The sequence below is a fragment of the Protopterus annectens genome, chromosome 5.part0 (assembly GCF_019279795.1).
Source record: "Protopterus annectens isolate FY-2018-M chromosome 5.part0, PAN1.0, whole genome shotgun sequence".
NCBI lineage: Eukaryota > Metazoa > Chordata > Ceratodontiformes > Protopteridae > Protopterus > Protopterus annectens.
The window spans coordinates 1103483495-1103496241 of record NC_056735.1 but is presented as its reverse complement, the minus strand read 5'-3'; the positions used below and the strand labels follow the sequence as shown (position 1 = coordinate 1103496241).

Genomic DNA, 12747 nt, shown 5'->3' with positions numbered 1-12747 from the left:
TTCAGAAGCTCGAATTAACAAAATCTTGAACTGCAAATAACCGAAACAAAAAGATCGAGTTGCGGAAACTCGAACTTCTGAAGCAAAACCAAAAAAAAAAAAAAAGACAAACTTCGCTTTTGCAGGCTGTGCCCCCCACAACCCCCCTACTTAAATATACCAACTCCAAGATCGCGCTACAGTGGGGAAATGGGAAATCTCCCGTCTTGCACTGTATGCGGAAGCGCAAAACAGGAGATTTCTCATTTCCTGTCAACACCGCAAAAAAAATAAAACATTACGTACACACAGGCATAAGAATCCTTGCCTCTGTGTGCACACAATGTATTAAGGTAAGTAAACTCTTATTTCTAAACACTACACATATTCGATTTACTGAAATCTCGATCATATAGTCTCGACCATATGAAATTCGAGATTTCAGTAATTCGATTATGTGAAGTGTTCCCATATATATATATATATATATATATATATATATATATATATATATATATATATATATATAAATAAAATAAAAGAACAGATCCTTGTAGTGAAGTGCATTAGTTTTCAAGTCATAGGAGGTAAGATGTTTCCCACTCTTAAGGAAAAACTTTAATCCACAATGGAAGAATAGTGCTTGTTGAGCATCAAAGTTGCTGGTTAACCCTCCTTAAAACTTAAGAAAAAAAGAACCACAAACTGTAGCCAATTTCACTTGAGACTTCAGAGTATCAAGCAGTTACAACATTTTTAAAAATTGATCCTACTTCATTGAAAAATGAAAATGTAAACGTATTAAAAATTTATATAAAAACTCTACTGTAATTAAATTTTTGAGGTCCGTTGCAATATATTTTTGCCGCCTTTGCCCCCCTGTGTACATTTTTCTCATGGAATTTCCTTTGGGAAATCCCACATTTTATAATTTTATATTCTTTATCTCTTTCTCAAAGATATGGGCTCACTTTAGTTTCCCGGGGGGGGGGGTCATTTCTCAGGAGAATTTGGCTGGCATGCTCTCATTTTCTGGTGTAGGGACTCTACTTTATCTGTTGGCAGGGAGCCCACAAGCTTGATTTTAAAGAAACCATTGCTGCATTGCTGGCAGAACAACCCCATTAGGGAAATCCCAGCATTTTACCCACTCCAACACTCCAGAAGACCCTCTCAAAGATCAACAGTGTGGTCTGATGTGGAAGAATAAAGCCCTGACAGTGCCACAAATAATCCATGTTTGGCTAACAGCACATATGCTGGAGGGACTGGGTAGGGGATTGAACAGCCAAAACTGCCTTACTCATCTTGGAATTGAGTGTGTGAGTTTAGCTTGCTGCATTGACAATGCTTGCAAGAATGCAGCTGTAACATCTACAGTAAGAAGTAGCTAGATTGCCCACATTGCAGAGGTGTGTAGCACTTGATGTCGGGGGGGGGGGGGTTGCATATCACTTCCTGATGGCAATTATGGTGGAGCTCTCTACCTGTCAATGAGGATCGGACATTCTACAGGTCGGCACTCTGGTCCACTCCCAAGTGCCTGACTTTCTCCACTGATGAATGTATTAGATGGAGGGCACTTGCCTTGATGGATTAATTTGGGTGCAAGAAAGGCAACCACTGGACAAATCCTGTGTAGGAAAAATATAAAGTATAGTGCAATATAGTGAGTATTGTTCTGTGTTTCATACTGTTGATGTGCTCACTGCACTTAATTGCAGAAAAAGAAAATTATGAGCTCCTACATGTCTATATTTTCCTGTTTTTTTTTTTTCTTAGAGCCAGGCATTTGTTTTCAGAAAGAAATTTGCATTATTTGCTGGGTAGAAATATTGGCACTTATATAGCTATAGATATAGAAATGTGCATTTTGTAAACCATGGAAGGTCTTTGAGTAAAATTATTTGTTCATATTGTGAATGAATTTTGGATCTTAGTTTCAGTCTCTGTAGACCACAGTAATACATTTTAACAGAACATCTCTGAGCCAGCAGAATACTTTCTGCCAGCTTTATTTAAGTGGTTGAGCTGTCCTGTGTTTTCCCCCTTCCTTCTACATGTAGAAGGATTATTACATTGTAGCTTTGTTTTATCTTTTATTTGACATATTCAGAAAGCTAAATATTAGTAATGTGATGTGAAAAATGTCAGAAGGCAGCTTAATTTAATTTTCTACAGCAAATTTACTTAGGACTTTGTCTTCTTTAGGGAAGCCGGTAGCTGTTACTAGCAACAAGGGAAGTGGAAAAGGTTCTATGCATTCAGGAGCCAGTGCAGACTTGGAGATGCAATATTATGAAAACTTGTCAAAGGGTAAAAAAGGTGAGTGTGTTAATGTTGCACTGTCAGTTTTTCAAGACCTAGTTAAGTTTAATGTCAGAGAATTAAGTTTGCATCAACTTGGTGACATTCCACTGTTATCCCAGAAGCTAATTTAGTGTACCTTTCCTTCTTTTGGTAACAGTTACTCTCACCAGTTCTTGAAATTCTGCTGTGTGCAGTTCACCATTACAAAGCAGATGTTCATCGTGTTTCACTGTTGCAGTCATTACACTTGGGTTATCCTGCTGGCAGGCTACCCGCAGTCGGCCCGAATTCCAAAGTCTAGGTCCGACGTCGGTTTCTGTCGCCTCTTCCCTGACGTCAGTGCACCAGGGGTATAAAAGATGCAGCCGATGCCATTTTCTTCAGTCTTTCTAGCCGCGCTGTGCCTGAAGCAAAAGCAGTTTGCAAGTGCTTGTCAGCCGACTCCTGAGATTTTCAAAAACGAATTTCAGTCCGAAGTCTTCATTAAAGCTAAGTACCCCGTTGGGGAAACTTTTTTCTTGCTCCAGTCCAATGTCAGAAAAAGTTAACAATTGTATTTCTTGTGGGAAGCAAATACCTCATAAGGATTTTCATTCTTACTGTATTCCTTGCCTAGGCCCTGATCACAATGTTGCTAGCTGTCAGTTTTGTGCTAGATTTAACCAACGCACTATTAAGCGTCGGTACAATTTTGCCTTTCATTACTTTGGCCGAAGATTCAATTATATAATGCCATCAGAACAACCGACGACCGGAGTTTATAAAAAGCGCAAGGAAAAAGAAAAGGACAGGCATCCGAGGTCCAAAACCGACGACGTGGCTTCCGCTAAGCCAGTCGCTGGTTAGCCGGTTCTCAGTGAGGCACTTTCGCAGCCCCTGGCGCCCGCTACCTCAGAGCCACAGGACGCTGACGACTCCCATGTGGAGCCAGCTGGGCCTCTGGATACTCAAGGTACTGGACACTCGGAAACTATTCCCTCAGATGGGTCCGGAGTCGCTGAGCAATCATCGGCTAATGAGGGTGTTTTTAGACCTACACAGTTATATGTAAAGCATACCTCAGCTTCCAAAACAAAGACTAAAGCAGTTCTAAAACAAAGAAACAAGTACAGCATTCTCCATGACAGACTACAATGCCTAAAAAACAGATGCTCAAAATGGCCGAAGACCTAATTACCTTGATCAGGTGTTCCCATCCCCCTTCTGACAAGAGGCCTATGCAAGAGACAGAATATGAATCTTCAGATCAGGTTTCCATTTCCTCTGGCTCCTCTTCTGAACAGGAATACTCTCTTCCTCCTTATGAGGATTCTGATGCTGAAGAATCTATCCCTTCAGCCTCACCGCCTGAGGATTATTCTTTTGGGGAAACCCTGCATACCATGAGGGAGCACTTCCACTGGGAGAGTCAAGACTACTCAGAATCTAAGAAAAGGCTTAGAGGTTTTCTTTTACTAACTCAGCACAGGTCTTTGGCTATTCCTCATGTGTTAGACATTGTAGATGATGTATTTTCAGAGTCCGGACTTTCTCCTGACTCTCTACCTCCTGCCCCTGTTAAACCAGACAGATACTACAGGGTTCCAGATTCACATAAATTTCTTTATAAAAACCCTGCTGCTGACCCAGAAACTATTTCTCAGGGTCCCAAAGGGGTCAAAGCTTCCACTGCAAAAACCCCTGTCCCCTCTGATAGAGATTCAAGTGCACTAGACAGATGGGGAAAAAAGGTTTAAACTTCTGCTACTTTGGCTGTGAGGGCTTTAAATTGTCAATTTCATATGCTTAAATATCAGCGATACTTAATGTCACTGCTAAAACAGCGAATGTTGTCAAATTCTGATTGTGCAGAAAATAAGGAAATGCAGGATTTATTTCATGCAACTGAACAAGTGGGAAAACATACATTGCAATGTGGTTTTGATTCTCTGGAGGCCTCTTGCAGGGCTGCAGTTACGGGTTCTGTCATTAGGAGGCATACTTGGTTAAAGGAACAGAATCTGCCTGATCATGTTAAAGCAAAATTATTAGATGCTCCATTACAGCATGATACCTTATTTGGTGTTACAGCAGAGGAGGTGTTGAAGAAAATGGAGGACAAAGCGAAATCTATGCAAACAGTAAAGGATTTCTTACAGGTACAGCCACCCAGATTTAGCAGGAACTGGCCTACAAGGAATTGGTCCTTTCCAGTGTCAGACAGGCCACAAAGAGGCAGATACAGATGCTCCAGAGCTCATACAGGCATAGACAGTGGAGCGCTTCTACCTCCAAAAGCGGAGAGGACAAATCACAGCCATACAGGAAACAGTCCCAATGACTTTCCTGTGCCAGCACCAAGCACTTATCTTTTGGCAGCCCCCTTAGGGGAAAACGAGCACTCTTTTCTCAAAATTGGCACATGATCACCCAGAACAAATGGGTCTTGAATATAGTGTCCCAGGGCTATTGCCCAGGGCAAAAGGTATGCCAGACCTGCCACACAATCAATGGGCAGAGGCACAAAAACAAGTTTCATCCCTGACATGAGAGCCATTCAGCAAGTACCACAGCAAGAGCAGGGACAAGGATTTTACTCAAGACTTTTCTTGGTACCCGGAAAAGACAAAGCCTGGAGACCAATACTGGACCTGTCTATTCTAAATACATTTCTGGACGTTCCAAAATTCAAAATGTTGACTCTGCAGCAGCTTCTGCCCATGCTGGACAAGAAGGCTTGGCTTGTAACTTTGGACCTAAAAGAAGCATACCTGCATATTCCAATCAGACAATCTTGCAGGAGATACATCAGATTCATACATAGCTGGCTCAATGCACTTCCAATTCTCTGCACTGCCCTTTGGCTTATCTACTGCGCCCAGGGTCTTCACAAAATGTCTGGCACCAGTAATTGCATTTTGCAGACAAAGAGGAATTCAAATATATCCTTACTTGGACGATTGCCTTATTCAAGCAGAGAACAAGGACATTCTACTAAAGCATCTGGCGTTTGTAAAAAGATTACTAATTTGTCTAGGGTACACAGTAAACGAAAAGAAATCAAAACTTGTACCCCCTCAAGAGATAATATTCCTGGGTGCAAGCTTAAATACAACTGCCCAGATGGCTTATCTCACGCCAGACAAAGTCAACTGACTTCTTATTTCAAAGTGTTGGCAACAAAGACCCAGTTATCTGCAAGAAAAATTCTGCAGGCTTTGGGCTTCATGGCATCCTGCATTCTGTTAATTCCATATACCAGACTGCATATGAGGAAACTACAATGGTATCTAAAAAGTGTTTGGACTCAACATTGTCACAGTCTGGAAACATTAATTACCCTCATTCCTTGCCTGCAACAGGAGTTTCGATGGTGGGCACAGGCCTGTCACCACAACAAGGGACAGCCATTCACCCTACTCACAGCCAGGCAGTCAATAACAACAGATGCTTCAGATTATACCTGGGGGGCCCACATGGCAGGAAAATGTATTCAGGGCACATGGCCCACAAGCCGAAGGCATCTTCATATCAATCAAAAAGAGATGCTAGCTGTTCTGAATGCCCTGGCAGCTTTCAAGGATCTACTTCATCCAGGACAACTAATGATAAGGACGGACAATACTACAGTCATGTGGTAAATAAACAAACAGGGAGGCACTCATTTCTACCCCCTCTGCAGACAAGCCATGACTTTGTGGGACACAGCATTGACTTTTCAGGTACACCTGCAAGCACAATTCCTGCCAGGAAAGAAAAATACTCTGGCAGACGAACTAAGCAGAAACCTCACGGATCCCCATGAGTGGAAACTGGATCCACAAGTCTTCAGCATGATAATAAAGAAATGGGGATGCCCAGACATAGATCTATTTGCCTCCCCTCACAACTGCCAACTACAGAGATTCTGCTCAAGGACGTATCACAAGCAAGCATGGAAAGTGGATGCTCTATCATTCAGCTGGAAAACCCTAACAGTATATGCCTTTCCTCCTCTGCCTCTCCTCCCCAAGGTACTCCTAAAGGTCAGACAAGAGAAGCCAAAAATGATTCTGATTGCTCCAGACTGGCCCCGCCAGCACTGGTACCCAATTCTGAAGAGCTTGTCTCAAGGCCCAGCCTGGACATTGCCTCTAATTCCACATTTACTGACCCAGCGAAACAATCGGATCCTGCACAGCCAACTCAGAACCCTAAAGCTGGCAGCATGGCGGATAATGTAGCCATTCAGAACACACCCCTCTCTAAAGCAGTGATGGATGTTATTTTGGAGGCCAGGAGGCCCAATACCAGAAAATCTTATGCAGAAAAATGGAAAAGATTCTGTGCTTGGAACCAGGCACTAGGAATTGACACGCTTGTACCAAATATTCCTCAGATTTTGCAATACCTAACTGAGATGCTGGCTTTTTTCATCAATTAAAATCCATGCTTCTGCCATTTCAGCTCATTACAATACGGAACCACCAATTTTTTCACATCCATTGCTAAGACAGTACCTCAGAGGGGCCAAAAACATAAGACCTCCAAGGAGAGCACCAATACCTGCATAGAACCTCAACTATGTCTTGGAAAAACTCACACTGCCGCCTTTTGAGCCAGCCAATACAGCTGAAATAAAGTTCTTATCTTGGAAAACAGCTCTGCTCCTAGCAATAACCTCTGCAAGACGAGTTACAGGCACTCATGGCTGTGGAACCTTTTTTATCATTTTCCATCCCGACAGGGTTTCTCTGAGGACGAACCTGACATTTATGCCTAAGGTAATGTCCAGTGTGGCCCTTAACCAAACTATTCATTTGCCTACCTTTTATCCAAACCCACAGAATAAGGGTGAGAGACTCTTGCATTCTTTGGGCATACACAGACAGCTATGCTTCTACTTGGACAGAACTAAAGCTTTCAGAAAGACTGAGCAACTCTTAGTAGCATATGCTGCAGGATCACAAGGAAAGGCTATCGCAAAGCAGACTATTTCAAAATGGATAGGCCACTGCATTCGTTTCTGCTATTCACAACATGGCAAATCAGTGCCTAAAGGCATTAGGCCTCACTCAACCAGAGCAGCAGCCTTCCTCAGAGGAGTATCAACCAAAGACATTTTAGAGGCTGCAACTTGGAGTTCAGTCCACACTTTTACCAAGCACTACCACTTACCTTTCTACTCTAAATCCAGAGTAGGCTTTGCCACTGCAGTTCTGCAGGACCTTATAGCCTCTTCTAATCGTATTTAGACCCAGCCACCCAACCTCAGCTTTGGGATTCAACCCAAGTGTAATGACTGCAACAGTGAAACACGATGAACATAGTACAGTTGTGTACCTACCATAAATGTAGATGTTCGAGTGTATTCACTGTTGCAGTCCAGGTTACCCACCCACCATCCCCCTTTTCTTTGCTGGGACTTATCTGTACTTTATCCTATACAACCTATGTGGTGTATTTGCTTGTAGATGAAGGAAATGTTTATTTTTGTGCATGCATACTTATTGGCATGATTTTCAGCCTACCAATTTGGGGGCACCTGACATCTGGGGCAAGAAAAACTGAAGAAAATGGCATCATCTGCATTTTTTATACCCCTAGCGCACTGAAGTCAGGGAAAAGGCGACAGCAACCGATGCCGGACCTAGACTTTGGAATTCAGGCCGACTGCGGGTAGCCTGCCAGCAGGATAACCCAAGTGTAATGACTACAACAGTGAATACACTCGAACATCTACATTTATGGTAGGTACACAACTGTACTTTCTATTGGCTTCGTGCTCAATTACTTCTTTTTTTTACATGCAGTTGCTGGGCCTCAACATGTTCACCATTTCGATGTTTTGGCTGCAGAAGTTAAGTCTGTTGTAATTTATTTTAATTAACATATGTAGGATTATATTAGTTCCGTAGATTAATTTGAGCAGACATGTTGTCACAGAGTACTGCTTCTGATCAAGCTATTTATGCCACTAATGCTCTACTACATTTTGATATCTTGAATGTTGGTACAAATGTAGCAGCTGATTCTGCAACAGTATGAAGTATGTATATTCAGCAAAAACAGAAAAAGTATTATGTATTAACTCAGTGCAAAAAAATTGCAGCATAATATTAAATGTGTAGTTGCTAAGGAAAGAAAGCTTTCACTGTACAATATATCTGAATTATTTTTTATGGTGTGAGGGGCTTTCATATGTGCACCTGTTTCTTAATCAACTTGTAATTCTGAAATAGCTCATTAATAATATAACTTAGACTATTATTCAAATAACAAGTAAGCAACTTAAGACTTTAGATATATGTAACGCCTACTTGAAAAAGAACTCTTAACATTTTAATTATTTGCAGTGGTGTAGCATCACTAACACATATGTGTAACAGTCTTTGGTGCTGCACAGACACACACACACCACCAGAAGGCATAGTTTTCAGTGATATCTGGAAGCAGGGAATGTTTAGAAGGCAAACCATGCTTTTAAAGAAGTGGCTTCCATATGTACACTAACTTCACTTTGTAGATGTAGTTTGTGAGTATACGCACAATATGTTTTTTTAATGAAGTCATTACAAGCTGCAGAAATAGCTCAGTTCTATTTATTAAGCTTGAAAGTCTTTGAGGAATAAAGGGCTGTTATAGGTTCATAGGTGAGTACTAGGCTAGCTATGCTTGCAGACCATTTTAAACCTTGGCAGTTTCCCTTTTTGTGCTTGAAATAACCTGTTCCATTTGCTTATAGATTGGTCTTACCCACCCATGGTCAATAATTATATATTACCCAAATGAGAATAACTGTAATGATGCCATAGATGATTTCTGGGGACCCATACATGGGATAAAGCATTTAGGAGCTGCCTCTGTCCATTAGTAGTACAGGGGGCAGTCTTGGGTTTAAATTTTCTGTTTCCCTTTCAAAGACCCAAGTTGCATTTGAAAATGGACAGGGATGAGCTTTGTTTGTTTTATGTAGATGAGGAGTCTGTTCCACAGCTAGCGGTATCCTCTGGGAAGTGTAACTGTCCCCTCCAAACCGTTCTACTTGATGTTGCAGAAAATGTTAAGATCCATAGACCGAGTACTTCTAATGACATTTGACTTGCTGATGTGCAGTAAATCCATCAGTATTGTGTTGGAGGATGCCTTGTATGCCAGACTCAGGTCACCCCTTAGCAGTCTGTAGGATATTGAGTAATAGTGACAGGGCTTTGAGTCAGTCCATGTAGAGCATATTGTTTATTCCTTGTTTCCTTTTAGCAAGTTATCTGTTGTCTTTCCAGTTGCATATGTCTAGACAGATAAATGCCAAAGGGGGGGGGCACTATATTCAGCGATTGGCCTAATAAGGGCTGAGGAAACGGGGACAGTGACATCAGCAGATCTAGACAATCCCTTTGTTTATAAACTGGGCATTATAGAAGGACTCTTACAACAGTGTACACATGGTGGTCAAAAGTTAGGTTACTGTCCACATAAGTTCCCAAATCCCAAACAACTGGGTCAACTCTTAGGGGCATATTGTAAGTCTGGTCATTTCCTAGGGTAGATGACTTCCCAAAGGCTGCAGTAATGCATTTTGTGGAACTTAGTTTCAGACCATGATTTTTGATACCAGTTATTTACTTGAGACAAACCTTCCTGCAAGATGGCTAAGTCATTTGGGGATACAATGACTGCTTCTAGCTTGCCATCATCTATAAATTTAGTCAGCCAGTTCCCTTTGGTGTTGGCTTTTATTTCAGAAAAGTAGATGCTAGACAGAAACGGTCCTAGCACAAAACCCTGGGGGACTCACTGGTGACTTGTCTTTCTGTGGAAGCAACTTCCCCTATTTGATTACCTACATCCTATCTCTGAGCCATTTGACAATCCAGTGGGTGTCATAGGGGTGTATTCCCAACTTATTTAGCTTTTCTACTGTGCCTGAGTCAGAAATTGTGTCAGTCTTTGGCCTGGTCAAGGTATGCAGTGTGTACTGTTTTGCCTTCATCCATTGCTTTGATTAACTTTTCAAAAAAAAAAAAATCCACAAGGTTGAGTAATCATGACCTGCCCTTGACAAATCCAAACTGAGGCAGTTCCACTGTTTAGAGGCTCCCTATGACCTCATTGTTTAATTGCATGAAAAATCTTTCCATAGCTTTGCCTATGAGGCTGGTCAGAGTTACAGGTCTGTGGAAGGTCCTCCTCATGCAGGGGAATGACTGTAGCTGTTCTCCATTTGCTTGGTGCAAAACCCATATGGAGGGTGAGATTGAATAGTGTTTTTAGGGGTGTGGCAGACTCATGCTATTTAAAATTCATCCAGGGATATTGTCAGGACCCATCAGTTCAGTATTGTTTAGATTCTGATAGCACTTTTTAGGACTTGGACGTGATAACTGGAGGTGAGCTAGTTTCAGGTGTATCTTGAGGGACAGAGGGGTAAAGTTAGAGGTAAATGTATTGGCCAGTAGATTAGCTTCATCTTCTGTCACAGTGTGGGTAACGTTGTTCATAGCTCAGTGAATTGCTGCTTTATGCCTTTGAGATTACATGCTTAACTAAAAAATTACTTGTGATGGTCTTTGACTTAGTTATCTGTTTGGTGGTTTTTATTAAGTTCCTGAGTTTTTTGTTTATTTCAATGGCTAGGGCTCTAACATTCCAGGAATTACTCTTCTTACATTTGGTCAAAACTCTTTTCCTTTTATTATAAAGCTTGTTGATATAATTGTTCTACCACATAGGTTTGTTTCTGGGGTTTTCCCCTGCACTTGTTCCTATGGGGTACAACTGGATCTCTGCAGTTGTTTACATGCTGGTGTAGTCAGTGGAGTTAACTGGGTTTTGTGGGGATTTGGAGCTTGCAATGTATCACTTAGGAGTAGGTAGCTTGTCTTAAAAAAATTTCTAAATGCACCTTTGGTGGAAGGGATCTCTGGTTTCAGTTTTATTTCAAAGGAGACTTCTTAATGGTCAAACCTAACAAGTGTTGAAGATATGCAAGTGATATTGCAAGATACTCCTATATTAGCAAGGACAAAATCAAAGATGTAATTCCCTATAGTGGGTACTTTGATAATTATTCAGGGTGTTTGGATTGACAAAGTGCAGGAATCTCTCTGCTTGTGCACTAGTTTTAGTATAGGTTTCACAGTCTATAGTTTGATAGTTTAGAGCAGCGGTCCCCAACCACCAGGCCGTGGATCATTTGGTACTGGGCCACCAGGCACAGAGTGAAACAAAAAGTGAATGTGTGTATGTATGTGTATGAGTGTGTTTATGCTTCTGTCTGCGTGTGAGAGTGAATGTGTACATGAAAGCAGAATGTGTATGTGTGTGTGTGTGTGTGTAAGAAGAGGAGTCTGCGTGTGTATGAGAACAAGTGAGCAGGGAGATCGAGACGTTATTTTACACTCGCTAAGCAGAGCTTTTGCTGTTTAGCAAGTGTAAAATAAAAGTCAAGGAAACCGAAAAAAGTGTCTGTGTGTGTGTTTCTGTCTGCGTATGTGAGTGAATGCATGCATGAATGTACAAGAGTGTGTGTGTGTTTGTCTGCAAGTGTGAGTGAAAGCGTGCATGATAGCAAACTAGACTTGTGTGTGTGTCTGTGTGTGCATGTCAGTGAAAGTGAGAGTGCGCAAGCTATTATTTTACACTCGCCAAGCACAGCTTTTGCTGTTTAGTGAGTGTAAAATAAAAAAATAAAATTAAAATAAAGCGTGTGTGAGACTGTATGCATGTACATGAGTAAGAGAGAGATTGAGTGAGCGAAAGATGTGTATGTTTCTGTCGGTATGTGTGAGTGAATGTGTGCATGAAAGCAGGAAGATTTTGTGTGTGTGTGTGTGTGTGTGTGTGTGTGTGTGTGTGTGTGTGTGTGTGTGTGTGTGTGTGTGAGAGAGAGCTAGTGAAGAGTGAGAGTGACCCTGGCAGCAGCAATGAGGTTTGCATACCTCTCAACTATACCATTCATTCAATCAATCTCTCACACAATAAATCTGGCCAGCATACCTGTCAGTCTCTTTAGAGCGAGAAATGTGGGCAAAGCCAAAAATAATGGGGGGGACACTTTTAAGTACTGCTCTTACAAACTTAGAAAGTAGATAGAAATACAGGTTTTGCATTAGCATGTATTTTCTGAAGGGGTATGAAGTCTGAAACTCAACCGTTGGTCATTATTATCTGACTTCAAACCTCAATTATCTGCCAGTGATTTGCCAGAAAACAACAATTTTGTGAGAAACAGACCAAAAATATGAGGCAAAATTCTGCACATTCTGCAAAGATTTGTACAGTTGAGAGGTATGCTGGACAGAGCCAAATAATAGTGACAGGTTTTAAATATTGCTCTTTTAAACTTAGAAAGTCAGTAAGGTTGCCATTAGGTTTACATACCTCTTGACCAAAGTAGATCAATATTATGCTGTTAATATGTACACTTTTTTTTTTTTTTTTTTTTTGGTACTTGTTGCCAATTGTACTTTATTGTACTTTGGAGCTTTTCTCCCCAGG

The 12747-nt window shown here is 41.3% G+C and overlaps 1 protein-coding gene across 1 annotated transcript in view; it reads left to right on the top strand.

Moving 5' to 3' along the window:
- REV1 (REV1 DNA directed polymerase) overlaps window positions 1–12747 on the top strand; it is a 4137464-nt gene that overhangs the window by 1514387 nt on the left and 2610330 nt on the right. Inside the window, exon 8 of the mRNA XM_044071967.1 lies at window positions 2191–2304. Coding sequence (XP_043927902.1) covers window positions 2191–2304 — 114 coding nt within the window. The remainder of the gene's footprint in view (window positions 1–2190; window positions 2305–12747) is intronic.